At 41.5% G+C, this 27,500-nt stretch overlaps 1 protein-coding gene across 2 annotated transcripts in view; it reads right to left on the bottom strand.

The window, feature by feature from the left end:
• The window catches only part of LOC143027596 (reelin-like), a 181,808-nt gene extending 155,252 nt beyond the window's left edge, over nt 1-26,556 (bottom strand). For both annotated transcript variants that reach the window (XM_076188935.1, XM_076188936.1), the window contains exons 1-7: nt 26,394-26,556; nt 9,949-10,255; nt 8,435-8,544; nt 7,404-7,525; nt 7,146-7,213; nt 1,149-1,263; nt 369-487 (exon numbers count right to left, since the gene is read on the bottom strand). In XM_076188935.1, the coding sequence (XP_076045050.1) occupies nt 369-487; nt 1,149-1,263; nt 7,146-7,213; nt 7,404-7,525; nt 8,435-8,544; nt 9,949-10,255; nt 26,394-26,402 (850 nt within the window). In that variant the 5' untranslated portion in view covers nt 26,403-26,556. The remainder of the gene's footprint in view (nt 1-368; nt 488-1,148; nt 1,264-7,145; nt 7,214-7,403; nt 7,526-8,434; nt 8,545-9,948; nt 10,256-26,393) is intronic.
• Nucleotides 26,557-27,500: the final 944 nt, after the last annotated feature.

The following is a 27,500-nucleotide window of genomic DNA, read 5'->3' as shown; positions in this document are numbered from 1 at the left end:
TAGAAACAAAAACAACTAAAATGTTGGCCTACGTCTAAGCCAGCAGGTATCATTACATCAGGTTGAGAGAGAGAGAGAGAGAGAGAGAGAGAGAGAGAGAGAGAGAGAGAGAGAGAGAGAGAGAGAGAGAGAGAGAGAGAGAGAGAGGGATAGAGAGGGAGAGAGAGAGAGAGAGAGAGAGAGAGAGAGAGAGAGAGAGAGAGAGAGAGAGAGAGAGAGAGAGAGAGAGAGAGAGAGAGAGAGAGAGAGAGAGAGAGAGAGAGAGAGAGAGAGAGAGAGAGAGAGAGAGAGAGAGAGAGAGAGAGAGAGAGAGAGAGAGAGAGAGAGAGAGAGAGAGAGAATACTTGAAAGAAGGTCCACCACCCTACCTCGACTCAAGTTGAGAGGCACCGTCTGCAACGACGCCTCGAGCCCTTGAAAGTGAGCTCCGGCACCGTACATGATGGGCGCCGCCCTTGCCGACACGTCCACGCCCTCCGAAGGTCCCCTGCGGCAGCGACACGAATCATTGCGAACAGGAATCAGAACCACTAAATATCATGCAGACACATTGTGTGTGTGTGTGTGTGTGTGTGTGTGTGTGTGTGTGTGTGTGTGTGTGTGTGTGTGTGTGTGTGTGTGTGTGTGTGTGTGTGTGTGTGTGTGTGTGTGTGTGTGTTAGCTACTTTGTATTTCGTCACCAATAACTAGCGTTTCTATCATTCAGACTAATATCACACAGGCGAAATGAAGTCACAGAGGTGGCCAAGGAGAGAACTAAATGTACTCCTCTGTCCCAAGTGTACTCTGTCCTCAAGTGTAGTCTGCCCCAAAGCGTATCTTGCTTCCAAGCGTACTCTGACCCCAAGCGTACTCTGCCCCCGAGTATACTCTGCCACCCCAAGCATTCTCTGTCCCCAAGCACATTCTATCTCCAAGCATATTTTGCCCCCACAAGCGTACTAAGCCCCTAAATTTACTCTACCACCCAAGTGTATTCTGCCCCCACGAGCGTACTCTGCCCCCAAGCGTACTCTGCCCCCACGAGTGTACTCTGCCCCCAAGCGTACTCTCCCGTGAACGTACTCTGCCCCCAAGCGTACCCTACCTCCCCCCCAACAAGCGTACTCTCCTGTACGCGCACCCTCCTCCTGCCCGCAAACACCGACCAGATGGAAGACGAGAGCCGCCGGTCTTCGAAGTCGTCCCTCATGACGTAGCCCTTTTGGTCCTTGCCCGTCACCAGAGACTCTGGGAGCTGCAGCTTGTCCAGCTCCTCCTCACCTGCATTGGAGAACAAGTCATGTTATTATCTGTTTTTAAGAAGATGGTAGGCACGGATGGTGCCATCCACTGGGAGTTTCTAGAAATCGGGAATTTCCAATACCAAAAGAAAAATTATGTGAGGACGTTTCGCTTGTTAGAACTTGTCATGTATATGATCTTGGTATACAAATCTCTGAGAATAAATGGGAAGATCTGGAGGAAGGCCAGCGGAACCTAAGGAAGGTTGAAGACGATAGGGATCAATTGTCCGTATGCCGGAGGACTTTAGTTCACAGCCGATGAACAAATGTGAAATGCGGAAGAAATAAATTGAGGGGGTATTTGCCCATCTTCTGATTTTATTCATCAATAGTGGACAAATACCCCCTTCACTTTATTCCTTCCACTTTTTGCATTTGTTCATCGGCTGTGAACAAAAGTCCACCGGTATATGGACAATTGATCCCTATCGTCCTCAACCTTCCCGAGGTTCCGCTGACCTTCCCCCGTTCCCCCGAATCTTCCCATTTATTCTCAGGGATTTGTGTACCAAGATCATGTTTTTGATGCAGTTCTAACGATGGAAACGTCATACTAATAAACGCTGTGTCCTCAATTTTTTTTTTTTTTTTTTTTTTTTTTTTTTTTTACTTGACAACTCCCAATGACATACTAATTTCCAACATCCACAATGAAAACGCCTTTTGGAAATGCAGCAGAATATTAGTTTTTTTTCGAATATTGGAGACCTAATTTCAGAGACTCCAAGGAGAGAAAACTATCTGTTCTATTAGGTGAACTGCAAATACTATTGTGATTATCTAATAAACAAATACAATGGGATGAATGACAAATGATACTAACCTTGGCGTTAAATCAGGTTAATTTCATTCTTATCTCCTGGTTAACAACATATCTTATTCATTTTAGGGTCCGACGCAAAATGAAATATGGGAGTTAGGTTGTTGTTTTTTTTTTTTAATTATCGACCCCCCCCACACACACACACACCAACATCACATTACAGCCACAATACTACTGTGACGTCACTCAATGCGTTATCACACTGGGCTATTTTTCCTTCGACTACTGGATCAAAATTTCAGCCCGCAGCGCAGCATTCGGGAAAGAATCTGATATACCGGAGGAAAACAATATTCCTCCAGCATATTCCAGAGCGATTTTACGACAGAAAAAAGTTCTGGAGATGGTCGGTACCGCCAACTAATCGGAGGTTGGAAGAAAAATAGCCCTGTGTGATAGCTCCTTCAGTCTTCAGGACTTCCGTCTCCAGGCCCTGCAGGAATACCACTCACGACAAACGTGTGAGTTCTGTTCTTTATCATATCGAGACAGCAGGACAGGACTCGTAGTAATGGATTTACATACATATACCAAGGATTTTTCCCCCTTACAAGGGAGGTAGCCAAAAAGGAAAAGGCATAAAATCATTCCCACCCATTCCATCCCTGAATACACTCCACACCCCTCCACCCTCCCTCTTATCTTAGCACCTCCTGGATGACGGGTCATCCCTGCACCTTGTCCACTGCCCTGGGTCAGAGGCAGTGTCACAAGACACAGCACATCCACAGCAAGGCTGTTTCATTAAATCGGCGACCCCCCCCTCCGTCCCCCCATGCATAAAAGTAGAAGACGGGGAGAAATCCCTTCGGGCTGCGTCAAATTTTGCTCACACATACTACCTCACCCCCCACCCACCCCCGCCCATTCCACCTCATGCATCACAACATCATCCATATACAACCATTCTCCATTCACCCCTGTCTTCTGTCCTCTCCCGTCCTTCCTCAACAGACATTCCCCTCTTCCCCAAAGTCGCTTTCACCCCATCCATCCACCTCATCCTAGGACGTCCCCTCATGTTCACTCCCTCCACATCTGCCTTCCATACCTCTTTTACTAGTCTTTCTTCACTCATTCTTTCCATGTGTCCAAACCAATCCTATCTCCCAACTCCCTTTCCACCCCTGTTCTCCTCCTCACCTCCTCATTTCTCACTCTATCTAGCCTAGTAACCCCTATCATACTTCTCGGACACCTCATCTCAAACACATTCAAACTCCTTCTCTCTTCCTCTCTTATGTTCCATGTTTCTGCCCCATACAGTGCTCTTGGCACAACCACTCCTTCATACAGTCTCCTCTTAGCATCCATTCCCAAATGTCTATTCCTCATTACACTTTTTAATCACCAAAGCATTTACTCGCTTCTCTCAATCTACATTCTACCTCCACCTTCACTCCACCTTATCCTGCCACATTTGCACCCAAGTATCTAAAACTATCCACTTCCTCCAGTCGCTCTCCCTTAATGCTCACTTCCAGTCTACTGCCACTTTCACCCCTTGTACATCTCATCACCTTACTTTTACCCACATTTATCTTTAGCTTTCGTCTATCACATACTCTCCCAAACTCTGTCACAACTTCCTCAATCCCTCCTCCGATCCTGCCACAAGCGCAGTGTCGTCCGCAAACAACAACTGGCTCACCTCCCACTTTTCTCCATTTTCTTTAACCATCTCCAATCCCTGACCCACTACCCTTGCATTTACCTCTCGCACTACCCCATCCATGTATAAGTTGAACAGCCAGGGCGACATAACGCATCCTTGACGAAGTCCCACCTTTACCTCGAACCACTCACTCTCTCCACTCCTGATCCTGACACAACCTCTACTACTCTCATAAAAACTCTTGACAGTTCCTAGAAGCTTTCCTCCTATCCCGTATATCTGCATAACGTCCCACAGTGCCTTTCTGTCTACCCTATCGTAAGTCTTTTCCAGATCCTTAAAAGCCCAAAAAACATCCTTCCCCTTTCCTATAGCTTTCTCACATATCTGTCTTACCACAAAGATCTGATCTACACAACCTCTACCCGTCCTAAATCCACATTGTTCCTCACCAATTACTCCCTCTGTTCCTCTCCTAATCCTCTCAATCAAGATCCTCCCATAATCCCTCTGAAACTACTACATTCACACTTGTCCCCCTTTCCTTTGTAAAGTGGAACTATACAGGCACTCCTCCAGTCCTCCGGCACTCTACCCTCTCTCCAGCAAACATTAAATAATCTCACTAACCAGTCCACCATCACTGTACCTCCTTTTTTTTTTTTAGACATTCTGCATGGCATCCATCCAGACCAGGTGCCTTACCTGCTTTCATCATCTTAACAACTGCCTTCACTTCATCCTTCCTTATTTCTCCTCCATTTTCCTCACTCATCACGGTCATTTTCTTAGCATTTCCCACTGCAACTAATGGATTTAATTTTGACAAATTTAGGTTTAAGAAGGAAATAGGCAAGAACTGGTTTACCAACAGAATGGATAACGAATGGAATAGAATTGGTAACCATGTAGTGAGTGCTGAAACAATTGTTTGTTTTAAGAGATGAGATAACTTTATGGTTGGGGATGACAGGTAGTAAGAGACATGGAACTGCCTAGTGTATGCCCTAGGGCAGTGGTTCTCAACCGGTGTGCCGCGGCACCAAAGAGTGCCGTGAGATCAACTGAGGTTGCCGCCAAAATTCAGGGCAAAGATAATTTTCGTATTGCCGACTCTCTCTCTCTCTCTCTCTCTCTCTCTCTCTCTCTTCGGTAACCCAACGCCAACTAACACACATTGCACATAACTCATAATTATTGGCTATGCTGCTGTACAGATTGGAGGTCTTGCCACTCCCCAAATTTTTCCTCTAACATGATACGTGTGGCAACACGCCACTTCTGCAGTGCCCTCTTAACGCACATAGCATTGTTGTAAGTTAAATTGTTAATCTTGGTCAAAACAATTATGTATGTCGATTGTGATCAAATTATATATTGTAAATATTGTGTCACATACGAGGATGACCATTATACTGTAAAATGTATTTATATGTAAAATTATTTGCATACTCTGTACAATGCATTGATATATTCAGTATGTATAATCTTGTTATGGCGAACGGGCAATCCATTAAAAAGTCCTGAGAATCAACATAGCGCTCGCGGGGGTCAGACGTCGCTCTCCGTTCCAACACACTCAACAAGCGGTCAGGAATCTTCGCCGGCCGGTGGCGACGAGGAGACTTTTCCCCTTTGCTGTTGCCGGTCTGGCACAGGCCGACCTCTACGTTGAACTAGGCAGGCGAGTTTACACCAAAGACAAATACACACATTTCCCAAGTCACGTAATTCTCTGTTTTCAGAGTTGTGCTTGGAAGAAAAGAAATAACGTACACGCACACTTGCTAGCTGACTTAGCAGAGACCAAATGGTGGCTCTCAGTGCTGATACTGCTTCGAAGTCAAACGTTGAAAATGTTCCCGGTCCATCTGGGTCAAAATGCGGAAAGGTGAAACAAGCATCTCTCTCAAAGAAACGGACATATATTGATACCTATTTAGCATATGTTTTTTCTTCAAACACTGATGAGGATAATCCTCGCCCTGTGTGTGTAGTTTGTGGAGAGAGACAGCAGTGGAACAGCTGAGAGAAGCAGTAGTTAAGTATTTCTCTTCTCTTTCTACGGAGAATCTCGATTGGATTGTATCTCCCTTCGAATTGGCTGACAGGGCTGAAGAACTAGACTTCACAGCTATAGAACGTGAAGAATTTATTGATATGTCTGCTGATTCAACACTGAAAGTCAAAGTTGAGAAGAGTGAGGTATCACTGGCCGTTTTTTGGCATGGACTAGTGGAGGAGTATCCTAATTAGGCTGAAAAGGCCAATTTTCTACTTTTGCCTTTCTCCAGTTCGTATCTGTGCGACCAGGCATTTTCTGCCATAGCGACAATAAAATCAAAACCTAGAAATAGACTTCTTTCGCTTGAGGACGATATGCAAGTAGCATTATCAGCAATTAGACCTGATATCATGCATCAGTGTTCCAAGCATCTGTTCCAAACAGGTCTCACACTGAGTAGACATGCATGGTTCATTGTGGTGTGTTAATCTTTTCCTGTTGTAGCATTGTGCAAATTACTTGAATATATTGTGCAACTGCTCTAATTACTGTCACAATTATATTTTTGTATTGTCATCCATTTTTGTTCATTAAAGTAGCAGTGTAAAAATGAGTATTTTCATATTATCCAGGGACAAAATTTTGTTTCACTGATGTTGAATCGACAAAATACTGACAAACTAGAATTTAGATTTTCTAATAAGGGTACCGGGGACTTCTGAAAGGCTTGGCAAGGGTGCCTCAAGCCAGAAAAGGTTGAGCGCCACTGCCCTTGGGTCTATTGCAGTCTCCCCCATTCTATGTTCTTATGCACTCATTCATATTTGTGACCCATATCGGGGTTGGATGGCCACTGACTCATATATGGGTCGTCTACCTTTCGATTGCATTTTTTTTTAACATATATGAGAGTCCAACACATTCTCCTCACTGGCAGTTTCACCGTCGACAAAGTGACCATGTGGCAGGTAGTACTGGATTACACGATACCAACAGACAGTGTATGTATATATGTATGTATGCATGCATGCATGCATATATGCATGTATGTATGCATGTATGTATGTACATATGTATGTACGTATGAATGTACGTATGTATGTACATATGTATGTATGTACGTATGTATGTATGTATGTATATATGTGTGTATTGTATATATGTATGTATTTGTATATCTATGTATGTATATATGTATGTATTTGTATATCTATGTATGCATATATGTATGTATTTATATATCTATGTATGCATGCATGCATGCATATGTATGCATTTATATATTTATGTATGCATATATGTATGAATGTCATATATACGTACGGTATGTATGGATATACAATTATGTAAAGAAGCATACATAGATGGATGTAATATATGTGTCTACCTTTATAATTATACCAATGCATTCCTTACCTTCTTCACATATACGAAACAGGTTCATGTCCTTAAAGATGATTTGTCCTTCCAGTGTTGCTGTGGCTCTGAAATTTACAAAAATATCTCTCTGAGAGTTTATTAGACACAACGTTGATTTGTAGACTTAGGAAAGCCTGGAATACTGTGAGCGAAGTCGTCTTCCAGCTTTTCAAATCCACAACATTTGACAAGAATCGTGAATGTGTGACGATAGGGGATTTAGGGATAATTTTTTGGGTCAAAGTTATCACTCACAAGAAGGAGATGCATCCGGATCCTGGCGGAGGCGACATCCATAGGAAGTTGATGGAGCTCCGTGGCCTGGCGGCGATGTGCGAATGGAGGACGGCGCAAACCATCCCTCCACTGCTCCCACCCTGCAGGAAGGACAGAAGACCTCGACAGCAATTCATAAGAACACATAAGAATACTGCAAGAGACCATGAAGCCTACACTAGGCAGATCCATATCCCTTAACACATGTCATCCATAAAGTTCTCATCTTCCCTTAAAACAATCATAAGAACACAAGAACATATAAGAATAGAGGAGAATGCAAGAGACCATAAGGCCTACACTAGGCAGTTCCTTGCCCCTTACCACCTGTCATCCCTATCCATAAAGTTATCTAATCTTTCCTTAAAACAAGCATAAGAACCTAAGAATGGAGGAAGCTCCAAGAGACCATAAGGCCTATACTAGGCAGTTTCATGTCCCTTACAACCTGTCATCCCTATCCATAAAGTTATTTCACTTTCCTTTAAAACAAGCATAAGAACATAAAAATGGAGGAGAGTGCAAGAGACCATAAGGCATACACTAGGCAGTCCCATGTCCATTACCACCTATCATCCCCATCCATAAAGTTATCTGATTTTCTCATTTCATTTGCTGCCTGTGTGGATTTGCTGAATGCTATGAATATCATATAAGAACACAAGAATAGAAGAGACTGCAAGAGACCATAAGGCCTACAGTAGGCAGTTCCACGTCCCTTACCATCTGTCCCCCCTATCCATAAAGTTATCCAATCTTCTCTTAAAACAACCAATTGTTTCAGTGCTCACTACATGGTTACTAAGTCTAATCCATTTGTAAACCCCTATATTGGTAAACCAGCTCTTGTCTATTTCCTTCTTGAACCTAAATTGTCCAATTGAAACCCATTACTACAAGTCCTGCCTTGCTGCCTTGCCTGAGTGAAGAAAGACTATCAAAAAGAAAGAGTGCGGAGGCAGAGGTGGCTGGAGTGAACTTGAGGGGAAGACCGAGAATGAAATGCGTACGTGTAAGGCGGCCGGCAGCTGCATGTTGTTAGCCTCCTCGTACTGGCGGGAGAGAACCTGGACTCCCGTCATCAGAAATCCATCAAAAAGCGCATTGGAAGACACGCCAACTGAAAAAATAATAACAAATCATTAAATTTAACGTTTTTTTTCCCGTCATCTCTTTTTCTGCATGAGGGGACGGAGAGGGGGGGTGGGGTCGCCGATAAAGTGAAATTGCCTTATGTCTTGCTGCATTGCTTCTGATCCAGGGCAGTGGGCAGAATACAGGGATGACCCGTCATCCATGAGGAATTAAGATGTGAGGGAAGAAAGGAAGGTGGAAGGGAGTGAAATGGGCAGGAGTGGGTACTCGCCTTTTGACGAGTAAATGCACGGTCTATTTTGAATTCACTGTACATGCACATAATTTTGTTATTACAACATTTTAGAACTTGTAGAAAATTTTTCCACCTAGTAATAAAGGAAATCAGAAACTGTTTTGAAACATATATTCGAATGACACTGGTTTACTTGTTCAAGGCTGGGTCCCAATTTCTAATGGTCTAAGACAGCGTTTATCAACCCTAGTTGCTGGCACCCTTAGGCCCTGTTCACATTAGCGGTTTGAACTGCGCGGAAACCGCGGCGGTACCACATAGTCAAGGAAAAAACTGTACGGTTGTGTGTGAACGCCTTCATTGACTCACATTGTACTTGAATCGCCACGATTTAAATCGCGGCGGTTGAAACCGCCAGTGTGAACAGGCCCCTAGGATTAATAAAGTTCACTTTCGGGGTGCTGCGCTTTTGGGGTGAGTTATGTTATACCGAACAATACACAGGATATCTTAATAAATTAACATAAAAAATCTTATATGAAATAATAAATATACGGTGTATTTTGAATTCATTATAATTACACATTATTTTGTTATTAGTTTCTTAAATTTTGTGGAGAACATCTCATTTAGGAACAAAGGAAAGAAGAAACTTTTTGTGACATTTTCGAATGTTACTGGATTATTCTATGCGTTGCATCGCCAACAAGGTGCAATGCGTTGGACTGTCCGTATTTAAGGTAGTCAAACGAGTTTCAAAAATAGATGCTTTTCTCGAAGACTATTGTCTGATTTCTTTTTAAACATTATTTCGATCATTTGAGACAGCTTTAGAGTGACGATGAGAATCGATTTTTTTTATCATCTTATTTATTTATTTATTTTTATTTTTTATTATTACTATTTTTTTTTTACTCAAATATTTCCCAGTGTTTTTTTTTTTTTTTTTTTTTTTTTTTGACTGATTACTGGAACCACCACTGATGTCTTGTTTTCAGATTATGTCCAAAATAATGACTAAGAACTACTTAACTTACTTTATGGTAATGAGTCTCTGTAATAGCTCCAACTACATGCAGAGGGATGATAGACTAAATAATCCTGAAGACACAGAGACGAGCACGATATGCTGGTGGTGGAAGGAAGAACGAAAATATAAATACGTAAGAGGTCAACGAAGAATACGCTTCTCACCTTCATAGACTTTCCTTGGCTCATAACCGAGACTTAAGTTCCCAGGGAAGTGGAACTGAACTGTGACGTCACTACGGCTAATGGTCGAGGGTTCTCCTTGGCGAGGGTAGTGACACATGAAGAGGAAGGGCGACTGCACCGGGCCGAAGAGTCTCTCGGAGGACACACCATCGCCCTCATCACCACCTCTGTCTTCCGTAACAAGTCTGACAGAATCTGTTTCCCCGTCGACTAAATCTTGTCCAACCTCATCCTGAGCTTTCCTTCCTTGCACCAGGAGGGTCAAGATTATTATGATCCCAATTGTCTGGAAGTAGAAAGATAATTGATTGCATACATATACACAATAAACAATAAGGGACCTAAACCGAGTCCTAGGGCACTCCACTATTAACACAATCCCGCTGTTTTCTGTCACGAATCCATGCTCTAATCCATTCAGACACTTTTCTTCGTATGTCATGGGCCTTTATTTTATTTGGTAACCTCTGGTCGGGCACTTTGTCGAACGCTTTGGTTAGAGCGGGATACGGGTGCCCACTTCTATCTAAGACACTGTATCCCACAATCATACACAAAATCTGTATCCAGCAATACATTTATGTGACTCATAAAAATGCTTGGAATAGCACAATGACAATTGAATAAAAATAGAACTAGCATGTGCTTGCCTGGTGAATACTGCATATTTGTGATACCTTACTTGAGAAAAGCTAGACTGGACGTTAATATTAGTTGAAAACACTGTGGAAGAAACATAAGAAATATTTCAAAACACGTTCACAGAAAGTATTCCTTGTTACATTCCATTTACAGAAAGGCCACCTCGAAAATCAATCTCGTCCAAAATGGCTCGATAAATAAACACCCCAAAGCGAAGTATCTTCTGTATTATATGTTAAACCAAGTGGAAAGTGATTCGTTTATACAAATATGACCAGAGAAAACATTGGAAGAGGTATAGAAAAATAAATAAATAAGTAAATAAGATAGAATAAATAGTGATATACAAAAAACACAGAACGATAGACCAATAAGCTTGATGTAGAACAAAGGAAAGTGGTGAGATGATTATAACTGATACAGCTGAATATCACGGTTGGTACGGTTTCATATATAAACGCTCTTGCATGATGAACTTTCTAGATTTTTACAATACTCGTATAGTCATGTCAAACTACGGCAAAAGAAGCAGTGTAGATTTGAGATATGTGGACTTCTAAAAAAAATCGATACTGTCGTGCACGAGAGACTCGTATGGAATAAGAGCTAACTTGAGAAGTTGGATTAGAATTGGATGGACAATCGTAAACAACAAATTGTTCTGAATGGTAAACTTCTAGCTGGAAAGATGTTACAAGTTCAGCTCTTCGTTCTAGGACCTCTTTTATTATATATCAGTGAAAACAAACAAGAAAATAAGCCAACTAAAATAAATTGCAAACACAAACTTCAGACAACAGAGGGAAACTAATCACAATCTACAAACAATTCATAAGAACCACACTCGACTACGCTTCCATGTCTTGATCCCCAAAACCAGCAAAACATAGACACTTTACAAACTATGTAAAATAAAAAGTTGGTAATAATAACAGGATGTTACATAATCACCCACAACAAAATACCTCCTCTCAAAAACGAAAAGTACACAGCTCTATGCTAGAGCCCTTAACCTCACTTATCTATTTCATTACATTACATAAACACAACCATCTGATCATTACAAGAAGAGCAGTATACATTTCAAATATAGACAACAACCTGATACATAGACTCAGAAATTTACATTACGAAGAAAGGCTTAGGCACCTTAACTTACACTCTCTGGAAAGACGCAGGGTGATCTAATAGAGGTGTTCAAGTAGATCAAAGGCTTTAACAAGGGTGATGCAAACAAGGTCATCATATTAAAACAACAGGGCAGGACTCGCAGTAATGGTTATATACTGGACAGATTTAGATTTAAAAAGGAAATAGGCAAGAATTGGTTTACTAATAGGGTGGTCGACGAATGGAGTAAACTTAGTAACCATGTGGTAAGCGCTGAAACTATCAGTTGTTTTAAGAAACGATTAGACAATTTTATGGATGGGGATAACAGGTGGTGATGGATACGGAGCTGCCTGGTGCAGGCCTTATGGTCTCTTGCAGTCTCCTTCATTCTTATGTTCATGTGTTCTTAGCCTACCAAATGTACTATACATCCACACAAAACCACATTCACACACAGAGATCACAAAACAAGCTCTTCAAGACACAATTAACCCAATACTCCACCAACCTCTTACCCCTTGATATCAGCCCCACATGAAAAAAAAAAAAAACATCGCCAGAGAAGCAAAAACTACATCAACACTTTTGCGTTCAGGACACCACCCAGCACTATGATATTAGCAGCACAGAATAGGCTTGGCTATAGAATCTGTTCTAGATGCAAATATCATACGGAGGATATTGAGAATCTCATCCTGCATTGTCTATAATAACTATCCCTAGGCAACAACACAATATTTCTTCCTTAGGTGACCTATGGGCCTCTCTGGTGACCACTGCCGGTTACCTGAGAACCGTGGATCTGTAGCTCTATTCCGTAACTGGAAGCGTAGCGCTGGTATAATGGTATAACATAATTTGTCAATCTAGGTGGCTTGCCTACATTCAACAAGAGGAGAAAGAATGGAGTAAGAATACACCGTTCAATCGCCGCGGTATAGTTCCCTTAGGGCAGTGGTTCTTACCCTTTTTCAGTGTCCGTACCCCTTGATTATCTCAGAAAATTTTCTCGTACCCCCATCCAATAGAATTACAATCCAAACATATAAAAAGGATTAGTGATAAACCTTGCTGAGAAATTATTATATATAATATATATAATAATTTCTCAGCAAGGTTTGCATCACTAATACTTTTCATATGTTTGTATTGAGGGGGAGTGGGTGGGGGTTGGAGGTCAGGGAGTAATGTATGAGAAATAGATTGACGCAGCCCGAAGAGATTTCTCCCCGTCTTCTCCTTTTCTGCATGAGGGGATGGAGAGGGCGGTCGCTGAATTTATGAAGCGGCCTTGCTGTGGATGTGCTGTGTCTTGCGACACTGCTTCTGACCCAGGGCAGTGGGCAAGATGCAGGGATGACCCGTCATCCAGGAGGTGCCAAGGTAAGAGGGAGGGAAGAGGGTAGAGGTGAGTGGAGTATGTAGGGTATGGAATGGGTGGGACTGGTTTCCATGCCTTGTCTTTTGGCTACCTCCCGTGTAAGGGGGAAAAAAAGCCTTTCGTATATGTATTACTGAACAAAGGTACTTTTTTATTTCAAATTAGAAATGTCAATTAGTAGGATACAATGAATGCACATTATGCTTTCTCATGGTAAATATACAGTACCATTGCACTGGCTATCATGTCTCGTACCCCCAGGATTAAGGTTTCGTGCCCCTTGTGGGTACAGGTACCTCAGGTTAAGAACCACTGCCTTAGGGCCTAATCACACCAAGATTATGACCTGTTTCGAACCACCGGCGACCAGGTGGTCGCCAACTAGTTGCAGGTAGTCTTTGGAAGTCGCTGGTAGTCGATAATAACAGATAAATAGATAGATCGATATATATATTACAACACACACTGAATAGTCCCCAGTACATAGATTTTCATCTTATTAGCCACATTAACTTTTTAAATTTCAATTCCTTGCATAGGTTTTGTGTCGCCGACCGATCGCTTGATTTTCGGTCGGAGGTGGTCGGAAACGGGTCGGAAGCTTGGTGTGGCTGGGGCTTTAAAGGATACTGGCTATGAACACACTTTTGGGTGTGATTAAAGGGTGACTATAGTTGTTGGATCTTCGGTGTCTGCTACAAGTGAGACTTGATGCATCGAATTGAATGGTCAATGAAATTGACATTGGGTTTAAATTGACAACGTACAATTTCACCGATGATGCTAAGCTGTGCGGAATGACAACTAAATGTTCAAGGATACTTGGACAAACTAAACCAAAGATCCCAGAGGTGATTAATGAAATTTAACGCAAACGAGTATAAAGTTATGTATACAAGTAAAACTAATATTTGAAAAAACCAACGAAGTGGAAAATCAAAAGGATCTTGGTGTAATCAATAACTACCTTAAACCACCTAAGTATTGTACTTCTGTCTCAGAGAAAGCAAATGCTATACTGGGGCTGGTTACGCGATCTTTTGACGTCACAATTCCAGCTGTTGTCAGTCAATTACATAAGTCACTGGTCCGTCCGCTCATGGAAGATGCCGTTTCAGTATAGTCACCAGACCTCATTAAAGAAGTTGATAGATTGGAAAGAGTGCAGTGGTGAACTACGGGACTCATAATGAATATAAGAAAGCATAAAAAAGTTGATTAAGATATGTGAGGCTATTGTTTCTTAGAAAAACAAATACAAACCCTTAAGATTTTAAAGAAGGAGAAATGATGGCCTCGAACTGTCAGGATGTAGATTAACCCTATGGTAGAAAAAGGTAGAAACAGTTTTGCTAACCACGTCGTCAGTGATTGGAATAAGCTTCCAGCCGAAGTAATTCAATGCAATACAGTTCGAAGTTTTAAAATTCACTTGGAGAAACACATAAGCACTTCTTCCTTAGTTAGTTATGGGCGAAAAGGTTTTCCGTTGGCGTGCTATATCATTGCAATTCATTGTGACCATGTGTGTGTATGTTTCAACTACACACACGAATACATAAACACAAATTCAAAAGTTCCAAGGATAAGTCGAAGAAACAAAACTACATGGCGTCTTTCAACACAAATCCTTTCAGGCATGTTTATGAACCCCTCCCCACTCTACATAAATGAAATGATCTATCAGAAACAGACGTGCTCGTAGGGAGGGAACAATAGCAAAATATGCTATCATGGACTCTTTTTCTAACGTTTTTTATTATTCTGTAGATTCACTAAAGATGCCAACCTGATTGCCGAAACATTTGGAAAATGAATTTAAGATGTTGTTCGTTGCCTCCTTGGTTACTCTTTTGGTTCTGAAAATTTCTACTATTAACTCGTTAAGGTCCACGGGCCACGTTTTTAGGAATTCGTTCTGACCAACCCCAGATGACTTCATTCAGCTGAGAGAGACGTCCTCTGGACAAAAACGAGTAAACCAGAACAAACATCACAGAGATGAAGGGTTTACATAAGTCAAATGGCCAGTCAAGCCAACACTTTTATGGATAATTGTAGTGACCTTGCCCCTGATGAGGCAGTTGACCTCGCTAAGCCAGAAGAAAGTGACCTAATCTCTCCATCGAGGTGGAGGTAAATGTAGTAATCTCCGAACTCAAAGCGAAGTCCCATTAACCTTTAGATATTGGTGAACAACTGTTTAACCATATACCAGACAACATAACTGTACACCCGACAACAGTATGCAATAGCTCTCTTGCCACTGAGTACTTCCCACAGCTAATCAATATCTCCTATACTGTCCTCATTCCAAAACACTAGAAACCTACCTCTTCCCCCTTATCATATTGCCTCATTATACGTTAGATTACTTTGATAATGTGTTCTAGCACGTCTTCTGCCGTCGCTTGACCAATTATCTTGAGATGAAAAACATTCTTAAAAGATTGCAAGTTTGGTTTCGCCTGGGGCAGGGTGTTGAAGAAGTTATATCAGTGATCATACAGCGGGCCCAAAAGCTGCTAAACCAGGTGTTCTCAATCTTTCTCCCGTTACGTACCCCGAGAGTCATCGACCACTAACCTGGCATAGAATAGAGAATGGTAATATATTATAATTAATTAGATAAAAAATGTTACCGCAATGTATATCATTCGACACTGTCTGGCACGAGAGTCTTAAGTGCAAATTGCACTTCTTCGACTTTGCTCTGCTTTTCACATGGTTGCTCTGCAGCTACCTGGGCGACAGGACAATATGAATAAAGTAGCTGGGATGTCAGTCACAACCCCTTGTACCCAAGGCTGGAGTGCTTCAAGGCTCTGTCTTTGGTCCCATTCTTTATAACTTATATAACAAATAATCTCCAATAACAAACTTACCCGTGCAACTAGGCCCTTACCCTTTCGTATGAGAACGACACCAATCACAGTAGTACCCACATATTACTGAAGAAAGTTTTACAACTAATGGAGAACATAATTGACGGGCCAAACGCATGGGAGCAGCGATGACGCATCAACACCAACGCGTCGAAATGCAAAACTGTCTACTTCCACTGGAGCAGATCCAATAGAACAATCACGGAAAATCCCCTTAAGATAAACAACACAAACATCCCAGTGAAATATACACGTAAAGCCATTGTAGTGGGTGGTACACTGGACATAGGCCTGATCTGGACTCCACATTTTCACACGCAGAAAGCGAGAGCAACAGATGCGCCAGGCAGGCTGAAATGGTTCAGAGCCACAATACTTTCCTAGCGCTGGTCATCTCTCTGGGATCGAGCAAGATGATATGCCCCACAAACTAGTTCCACCAAAAAGTTCAGAATGCTCCCGTCTGTTTATGTGTATCACAAACGGAACCTTTCTGGCCGAGCGGGTTAAGGCGTCTTTAAATGCAGCTGAGGTCGGGAGGGGGGGGGGTCGAATCCTGCCACCGGCGAAGTTAAACCAAGGACATGGTTTATTAAATTCCACGCTACAAAGTACTCTGTATAGCCTCCCAATCGTAGGAGTTTGTAAGGATCCATTTCATCGCACTGTCACCATCTTGGCAGATTATTGTTGCTGTAGGTGCTGAGTGTTGTTATCTCTGTTTCTTTTATTATTGTTTGTTGCTGCTGTTGTTGTTGCTGCTTTTGTTTGTTATTGTTGTCATTGTCGTTGTTGTTGTTGTCTTCTATTTGTACTTGTTGCTAAAGCTACTGTTGCTGTTATTGTTGTTGGTGGTGGTGGTGCTGTTTTTCTGTTGTTATTCATAGTGTTGTTACTATTGTTGTTCTTGTTCTTGTTCTTGCTGTTGTTATTTTCAAAATCTTGTGCAGTATCATTTTTAGTATTCACAACCAACAATCAAGAAAACAAGCATAAGACAACTTAAAAGTGTACACAGTAAAGCACTGAGAATAAAAAAGTTGATGTACCAAAATCATCCCCAGTAGAACGCCTGCCTATAATCAAAACACTATATGAACATTAAGTTCTATGAAAGAACCTTCAAATATATTCACTTATCTTATTACATTACACAAACACAACCAGCTAAACTTAAACCAACACAAGCATACTACTCATATACAACAACCTACCACCTGCACTACACAATCCATCCATACAAGAACACATACATAATCCGATCACAAAACAAGCCATTCAAAGCCGACCACCAAACTCCATCAAACACACCCAGACATTAGCCCCACTGAAAAATAACTCACCAGGGAAGAACCACGCTGGCATGTTTGCGTTCAGGTCACCATCTAGCAATAAGTACCTGCACAGAATAGGCCTGGCCACATACGCAAACTGACCCAGATGCAACCATTATATAGAAGGTACTGCACACTTCATCGTGTACTGTCCCACACTACCTATACCTTAACAAAACAATATTTTCTTTATTGACTGGCCGTTGGCGGTTACCTGGGACCCGTGAGTCTCCTACAAGAAAGACCTGGAGCAATAGATTGATTGATTGATTGATTTAAAATCATTCTCCATTCACACCTATCTTTTGCCCATTCTCTTCTTCGACAGACATCCCTCTTACATCTAACGCCCCCTTCATCTCGTCCATCCACCTCATTCTTGGTCTTCTCCACAAGTGACCTTCATTCACTTCTGCTTTCCACACTCCCTAAAGAAGGCCCAGTTGAGCCGAAATACGGATTGAAGATTATGAATGCCTATGGAAAAGTCCTACAGAATTTAGACACCACTACGGCGAATAGTTTGAACCAAAGAAAGCATATGCAAGCAAAATCAACACAGAAAGTAACCTTCAACAAAATTTGTCTATGAGAAGACTTGCTGTCTGTCTACAGTATTTTTTTTCTTCTATTTTTTCCTCATCCATTCTTTCCATGTGCCCAAACCATCTTAGCATTCTTTGGTCAACCCTAGGTGCCAGTTTCTTTTTCAATTCTCTCTACTTCACATTTCTCATTATACTGATCCTCATAACCCCTGTCATACTTAAACACTTCACGAGAACATAAGAATGGAGGAGATTGCAAGAGACCATAAGGCATACATTAGGCAGTTCCATGTCCCTTACCACCTTTCATCTCTATTCATAAAGTTATCTAGTCTTCATCTCAAACACGTTTAGGATCTTTCTTTCAGCCTCAACCAAATTCCAAGTCTCTGCTCCATACAGAGCATACAATCACTCTTTCGCAGTCTCATCTTTGCGTTCGTCCCAAGGTACTTATTTCTTATAATACTTGTGACACAGACTATAATAACACAAGAATGAAGAAGACTGCACGAGACCATACGACCTACACTAGGAAGTTCCATATCCATTATCACCTGCTATCCCTATCTGATCTTCTCTTAAAACTACAAAGTTACTAAGTCTATTCTAGTCGTTAACCTCTCTGTTGGTAAATCAGTTCTTGTTGTTGTTTTTTCTTAAACTTTAAATTGTTCAATTTATATCCATTGCTAGGAGAAAGATCCTCGTGGGATAGTACTAGGTACTAGGAATTTGGATTTATTTCGTTATGATACTTGCGGATTTCATTTTTCAAATTCAGTTTCAGGGAGACAGTCAGATAAAAAGTCCCTAAATCTTAATAACACTTCTTTCCACAGTGAAGATAAAAATTTCTTAAGCAAAAATTTAAAAACAAATTGTAAAGAATGTTGACCTCGCTTTTGTAACTGATTCAGTGAATAGTCTATCTCGAGGCATCTGCTTCATTCAGTAGAGTGAACCCCATCCCCACGAGCACACACGCCTCGATCCTAAGTCTACACTTCTCCCAATTAACCGATTCCTCCTCCTGATGTATTTCTAATGCCTTGTACGCGTAGGATGATCACTGGCCGAGCGGATTAGAGCGTTATCTGCCTGCGGCGGAGGTCGCGGTGACGGCGGTTCGAACCCTGTCACCGGCGAGTTGGACCAAGAGTATAGTTCATCAGATTCCACGCTAAAAAGCCCATAAAGGGACACCGTCCTAGCCTCCTGACAAAGAGGACTTCACGACGTTAAACCGAATCATCAATCATGTAAGAGGCTGGTAGACAAGTGGGTAGAGAGGTAGATGACGAGTGTTATATCTTTATAGTTTATGTATTTATATAATACCCGAAGACGAGAAGGCAAAGGGAGTTGCGCAAGTTCTCTCTCTGTCTAATGTTTACAAACAGTCCCCGGGGACTCGATTTCATTGCTGTATAATGTTTACTTTTATGCTGATGTATCAATATGTAAACTAAGTCAATGTGTGCATTGATTTCAAAATTGCTTGAGTAAGCAGTATTGCTTACGAGATTGTAAAAGCTATTCTGATTGGAGAAAGGGTGGAGGAGGAGAAAATTCAATTGGTTCACGATGCCCATAGGGGGGGAGGTACTTAATATATAAAAGCAAAGATCATTGGACCATAGAGGGCCACAATCAATCAAATGCTCCATTGTTGCGTCAAGCGATATAAGAACATAAGAATGGAAGAGACTGCAAGAGACCATAAGGCCTACACTAGGCAGTTCCATGTCCCTTACCATCTTTTATCCCTATCCATAACGTTATCTCATCTTCTCTTAAATTAAACTACCAATTAGTTCAGCGCTCACTATATGGTGAGTCTATTCCATTCGTTAACCACTCTGTTGGTAAACCAAAGGATTACAAAGAATTACAAAGGCGGAGCATGCCGACAGGAGACCTTTTGGTCCATAACTAGGTCGGATACAAAAAAATATATACATACATACATACATATACCAAGGCTTTTTCCCCCTTACAAGGGAGGTAGCCAAAAAGGAAAAGGCATAAAATCATTCCCACCCATTCCATCCCTGAATATACTCCACACCCCTCCACCCTCCATCTCATCTTAGCACCTCCTGGATGACGGGTCATCCCTGCACCTTGTCCACTGCCCTGGGTCAGAAACAGTGTCGCAAGACACAGCACATCCACAGCAAGGCCGCTTCATTAACCCATTAAACTCCGATGACAAGATGTCTTGTCATTTGGTCAAATAAAACAAAAAATCATAAAACACCAAAATGTTTGATCAAACAGCACCAGAAAAATATGACGTCATATTTTTCTGGTGCTGTTTGATCAAACATTTTGGTGTTTTATGATTTTTTGTTTTATTTGACCAAATGACAAGACATCTTGTCATCGGAGTTTAATGGGTTAAATCGGCGACCCCCATCTCCGCCCCCCCCCCCCCATGCATAAAGGAGAAGACGGGGAGAAATCTCATCGGGCTGTGTCAAATTTTGCTCACACATACTACCTCACCCTCCATCCCCCCACCCATTCCACCTCATGCATCATAACATCATCCATATACAACCATTCTCCATTCACCCCTGTCTTCTGTCCTCTCCCGTCCTTCAACAGACATTCCCCTCTTCCCCAAAGCCCCCTTCACCCCATCCATCCACATCATCCTAGGACGTCCCCTCATGTTCACTCCCTCCACATCTGCCTTCCATACCTCTTTTACTAGTCTTTCTTCACTCATTCTTTCCATGTGTCCAAACCATCCTAATACTCTTTCATCAACCCTATCTCCCAACCCCCTTTCCACCCCTGTTCTCCTCCTCACCTCCTCATTTCTCATTCTATCCAGCCTAGTAACCCCCATCATACTTCTCAGACACCTCATCTCAAACACATTCAAACTCCTTCTCTCGTCCTCTCTTATGTTCCATGTTTCTGCCCCATACAGTGCTGTTGGCACAATCACTCCTTCATATAGTCTCCTCTTAGCATCCATTCCCAAATGTCTATTCCTCATTACACTTTTTAATCCACCAAGGCATTTACTCGCTTCTCTCAATCTTCATTCTATCTCCACCTTCACTCCACTTTTTCCTGCCACATTTGCACCCAAGTATCTAAAAACTATCCACTTCCTTCAGTCACTCTCCCTTAATGCTCACTTCCAGACGACTGCCACTTTCACCCCTTGTAATCTCATCACCTTACTTTTACCCACATTTATCTTCAACTTTCTTCTTTCACACACTCTCCCAAACTCTGTCACAACTTCCTTAATCCCTTCTCCGATCCTGCCACAAGCGCAGTGTCGTCCGCAAACAACAACTGGCTCACCTCCCACTTTTCTCCATTTTCTTTAACCATCTCCAATCCCTGACCCACTACCCTTGCATTTACCTCTCGCACTACCCCATCCATGTATAAGTTGAACAGCCAGAGCGACATAACACATCCTTGACGAAGTCCCACCTCTACCTCGAATCACTCACTCTCTCCATTTCTAATCCTGACACAAGCTCTACTACTCTCATAAAAACTCTTGACAACTCCCAGAAGCTTTCCTCCTATCCCGCATATCCGCAAAACCTCCCACAGTGCCTTTCTGTCTACCCTGTCCTAAGCCTTTTCCAGGTCCATAAAAGCCCAAAAAATATACTTCCCCTTTTCTATAGCTTTCTCACATATGTCTTACCACAAAAATCTGATCTACACAACCTCTACCCGTCCTAAATCCACACTGTTCCTCACCAATTACTCCCTCTGTTCCTCTCCTAATCCTCTCAATCAAGATCCTCCCATAAGTTTTCCCAACTACACTTAACAAGCTAATCCCTCTGAAACTACTACATTCACACTTGTCCCCTTTTCCCTTGTAAATTGGAACTATACAGGCACTCCTCCAGTCCTCCGGCACTCTACCCTCTCTCCAGCAAACATTAAATAACCTCACCAGCCAGTCCACCATCACTGTACCTCCCTTTTTCAGACATTCTGCATGGCATCCATCCAGACCAGGTGCCTTACCTGCTTTCATCATCTTAACAACTGCCTTCACTTCATCCTTCCTTATTTCTCCTCCATTTTCCTCACTCATCATGGTCATTTTCTTAGCATTTCCCACTGCAACTATCTTTCCCTCCCTATCCTTCTTCACATTTAGCAACTCCCTAAAATATTCTGCCCATCTTCCCCTTACTGCCTTTTCTTCCATTATCATCTCTCCATCTGCACCTTTTACCTTTTCTTCTCTACTTGATTCGCCTCCTCTTCCTCTCTTAATTTCTTTCCAAAACATCTTTTTATTATTTTCAAAATTTTCTGTCATACTCTTACCCCACTTCACATCTGCTCTCCTCTTTGCCTCCTTTATCTTTTGCTTTACTTCTCTTTTCTTTTCTTTGTACCTCTCATATGACTCTCGTCCTATTTTGTAACCAATCTGTGAAAGCTCGCTTCTTCTCTTCTACAACCTTCTTTGTTTCCTCATCCCACCATTCACTACCCTTCCTTCTATTTCCTCCTGTCCTTCTTGTTCCACACACCATCCTTGCACACTTTGTGACTCCCTCCTTGAACCATCCCCATTCCTCCTCCACACCTAGCTCTACTCTATCCTTCATTCCCTCCCACTCCTCCTTCAGCTTCTTCTTGCACTCCTTCTCCTTTTCCTTTTCTTTTAAAGAGTTCACTCTAAGCACCTCCCTACCTTTTGTCCCTTTCCTCTTTCTCCATCTATCCTCCACTCTCAACTTACCTTCCACCAAAAAATGATCTCATATTCCCCCACCCTCTCCCCTTAGCACATGTACATCCTTAACTCTTCCTATCATAATCCTATTTACCACTACATAGTCCATTAACGCTCTATCTACCACCCTTCCATCCACCACCCTCTCCCATGTGTACTTATGCTTGACTTTCTTCCGAAACACTGTATTTGCTATCATCAACTCTCTTTCTAGACACATTTCCACCATCAACTCTCCACTACGATTCTTTTCTGGAACTCCACATTTCCCAACCACTCCATCCATTGGATCATTTCCTACCCTAGCATTAAGGTTTCCCAGTACTATTACATTGATATTTCTCCCTATATCCTCTATACACTCATTTAAATCTATCCAAAAAGCCTCCCTTTCTTCTACGCTCTTCTCACTGCCAGGCCCATATGCACTTACAAAAACCCACATCTCCTTTCCCAGTTTCACCTTCATCCACATTATCCTTGAGGAAACCTCCTTCCACTCCACTACACGTTTACCTATCTCTTCGCTTACTAGTATAGGCACCCCTTCCCTACCTCACCCTCTCTTCACACCTGATAACCTCCCACTTACATTCCCAAACTTACACTCGCCCTTCCCTTTCAGCTTAGTTTCACTCAAAGCCAACACATCCATCTTTCTTCTCACACACATACTACCTATCTCTTCCCTTTTACTCTCATCTGTACCAATCCACGCACATTAAAAGACCCAAACCTTAGGGTGCTGGTCGGAAAACTCCCAGACCCTCTTATGCCTTTACTTTTTCTTTTAGGAATGTCCCCTGTGGGGCTACAAGGAAAAGGATTCCTAGTCCCAATCCCCGTCCCTTTCTTCTCGCCTCTTACGATCCAAGTGGAAATACTTGGTGGCAGTATTCTTTTCCCCCACCACAGGGAAGGTAGGCGAAAAAGGAAATGAATATTCAGAGAAATTGTACAGGACAGTAACAAATATATATATATATATATATATATATGTATATAAATATATATATATATATATATATATATATATATATATATATATAATAATTATAAATAAATAAAAAAATAAGATAAAATAAAAATTATAATATAAATCATAATAAATAAATGCGTAGGTATAGTTAGATAATGAACAAACAGGTAAATAGTAAATAATAATAAATTGACAGATAAATAATAAATTAAAACCAAGCAAATAACAAATAATATAAAACAAATGGCAGTCATTACAGCATCTTGCTTAGATGTTTACCTAAACGAATCTTAAAGCTTCGAACTGAACTACATTGCACTGCCTCTGCAGGAAGTTTATTCCATTCATTAACTACACGGTTGGCAAAGTTGTTTCTACCCACTTCCAAATCAAATCTATTTCCTGACAGTTTGAGACTATTATTTCTTGTCGGATTCTCATTTAGTGTAAAAATTTTGTCACTTTTGATGTTGTCAATTCCCTTTAGAATCTTAAAGACCTGTATCAAGTCACCCCTGAGTCTACACTTTTTTAAGGAAAACATATTCATATGTTTTAGTCGATTTCCGTATTATCTTTGATATCTTAAATCAGTTTTGTGGCTCGCCGTTGTACTTTTTCTAATCTGTCAATGTCATTAATGAGATTCGGTGACCATACGGAAACAGCATATTCCAAATGTGGACGAACTAACGATTTATATAGCTTGTTAATAAGAGAAGGACTTTTGAAGTCAAAAGATCGCGCAATCAATCCTAGAATCTTATTTGCTTTCTCAGAGGCTGAAATACACTGCTTAGATTATTTGAGATCTTTACTGACAGTTACGCCGAGATCCTTTTCACTATCCACTTTTGTTAACGAATTTCCAAATAACCTGTAATCGTACTTACTGTTATTTCTACCTATGTGCATAACCTTCCATTTACTTGTGTTAAATTTCATTAGCCACTTTTCAGACCATTGCTGTAATTTATCTAAATCTTGAATATTTAATAGATTTAAGTGATCATTTGCCATTCCGCACAAATTTGTATCATTAGCAAATTTGGAGACAACAGATTTTAGTCTGTAGTCTATATCATTTATATATATTACGAATAGAAGTGGCCCAAGAACGGAACCATGAGGAACTCCACTCGTAACATCTTTCCATCTAGAAGTTTTGCTATTTGAAACAACTCTCTGTTTTTGATCATTCAACCAATTTCTAGTCCAACTTAATAGGCTACCACTTTCTCCGTGTGAAGCTAGTTTATTAAGTAGCCTTTCGCTGGGGATGGTATCAAAAGCTTTTGATACCTTCTTAAACCTAAATTTGTAAAAATTTATATCCATTACTAAGAGTCCTGCCCTGCTGCCTCAATATGATGACCTTACCTGCATCACTCTTGTTAAAACCCTTGACCCATTTGGATACCTTTATTAGATCAGTCCGCACTCTTCGCCTTTCTAGATATTTAGTCGAGGGGCTCAACCCCTTGAGCCGCGAAAGAAAAAAGAAAAGAAAAAAAAATACATAGAATTTTTACAAACACTGCTCCTTGCGCACAATTCCGTCGTGAATTTCGTCTAAGGCGTTATCACACTGGACTATTTTTCCTCCGACTGTTGGAGGAGATTTGCAGCCCGCAGTTTTCGGGAAGGAGTCTGATATGCTGGAGGAAACTAATTTTCCTTCGGCATATCAAATGACATTCTATGTTTATTGTTGAAAAACACAATAGTTTGCCATAGTGAGTTTCGGAGGTGGGCGGTACCGCCGATTAATCGGAAGTTGGAGGTAAAATAGTCCAGTGTGATAACCCCTTTATAGATCTTAGCCTCGCTTCCTTCAACACGGGGACACATCTTATTTATCTATTTATCATTTATCTATTTATTCATTTATTTATTTTGTGTCACAACACACTTGATTACTCTCAATTCGGTGACGCATTTTATGGATTTTTTTTTTTTTTTTTTCTAAGAACAGACGATTTTTTGAAGCTCATAAAGCGGACCCCGGTTTGAAAGAAGTCATAATCGATCGAGACCCCATTATTGGATGTCCACAAGCTCCCATAACTGTATAAAAACGTTTGTTTTAACCAAAATAAAACCAATGATATGCGTCACCGTGTCGAACGGGTTAAACAGTTTTCAACCTGGGTGCCTTAGGGGCCCGTGACCACCCCAAAGGGGACATAACTCCGCAAGGGGGCCGTGAACCCCCCAGTAGGGCCATGACAAGAGTCAAGGGGGACATGGCACGCTGATCCAAATTATATTTTTATGTATAATGTGAGGAATCTGAATGTAACTTAAGCACATCACAAAAATCTATCAAATATAAGATAATTACGATTGCCAATTTTGTAATAAAGCAAAGGGTTTCTCTTGATAATTATTCTATTACCATTATCATTATTATAATTATTGATTATTTTCACTTTTATAATTTTTACTTACTTATTTCATTCGTTTATTTTTCACCCTTTTTTTGGTAGGGTGGGATTGGGGAGAACAATGAAGGGTAGCCATACGAACGTTGAGAATTCATGTAAAGAGGGAAGATGGAGTGAAAAAGGCTAAGAAACACTGATCTAACGTGATGGACGATGACCCTGAGAGGGATCCCTATTCAAAACAATTCTTTTCAGACAAATAATTATTTCAGGCGCTCCTAAGCTGCATCGCATTGCCTGACGGGGTTTAGAGTCCCATGCTGAGGGGGCGACGATGTCTGAGAATTTTCTCCCAAGTTCCACATTTTTCCTGTATTGAAATATCCCTTTCCAAGTGTAAAATCATCTCACCTTGCCCATGATGTCTGTCCGGTTTACAATGTCACAACATATGTCCTTAGCAGTTCAATTCCTGTAGACCAGCTTTGTGTTTTGTAATGTTTAGTCTGTTGTTGTCACACTCGAGACCACAATGAACCACCTTCTGGCAAATACTGAAGACCGTCGTGTTGCAGTCCTGACACACTCCTGCTGCTGACGGTGATAGGGCTGGTGGTGGAGGTGGAGGTGGCGTCGGAGCTCGGACTTTCGACAGAAGGGACAGGAAATCATCCACGGGTCTGTCCATGGACTCTGGTCAATGATAAGTGGCGGTGCCCGTGTACTTGTTCCTGGTACCACACGCCCACCCACACTGGTATATAGTTCTCGGTCAAACCACCCAAGCCTACTTTACGGCCCTTGTCATCACATGAAACACATGAAGTGTCGGATGTAGGCAAAGCATAACGATACGAGTCACTACGGTCTTGGATCACATGTGGGACTCGTGATCGACAGCTATTATCCTCCTGAATGAGAGCTTAGAGCTCATGTATAGCCCGATCAATGGGTAAAGCAGCGTGTGTGTGTGTGTGTGTGTGTGTGTGTGTGTGTGTGTGTGTGTGTGTGTGTGTGTGTGTGTGTGTGTGTGTGTGAGAGAGAGATATATATATATATATATATATATATATAGAGAGAGAGAGAGAGAGAGAGAGAGAGAGAGAGAGAGAGAGAGAGAGAGAGAGAGAGAGAGAGAGAGAGAGAGAGAGAAAGAGAGAGAGAGAGAGAGAGATAGACCTTGTGAGAATGAGCGAAAAGCTTATAATTTTAGGGTGTATGGCAAAAACCCTTACTTATGTATAGAGGAGCCAGTCACACCACTCAAGCCTGCTGTAATTTCCTGGCATCACACAAGACACAGTAATTGTCAGATGAATACACAACAAAACGATGAAATAGTTCTTTGGGAAGATGTATGGGAAGATCGTACTTTTAGGATACGGGTAGAAGAATGACTTCATATCAAACCAGAGACTGTACTGTGAGAATATCAAACCAGAGACTGTGCTGTGAGAATCAATCTAGGCCAAGCTTCAGCATAATTCTTGATTGTCAACTGCGACTATATGGGCAAGT

The sequence above is a fragment of the Oratosquilla oratoria genome, chromosome 8 (genome assembly GCF_046742065.1).
Source record: "Oratosquilla oratoria isolate Oo_2021 chromosome 8, ASM4674206v1, whole genome shotgun sequence".
Taxonomy (NCBI): Eukaryota; Metazoa; Arthropoda; class Malacostraca; order Stomatopoda; family Squillidae; genus Oratosquilla; species Oratosquilla oratoria.
This window is presented reverse-complemented; position numbering and strand designations above follow the sequence as displayed.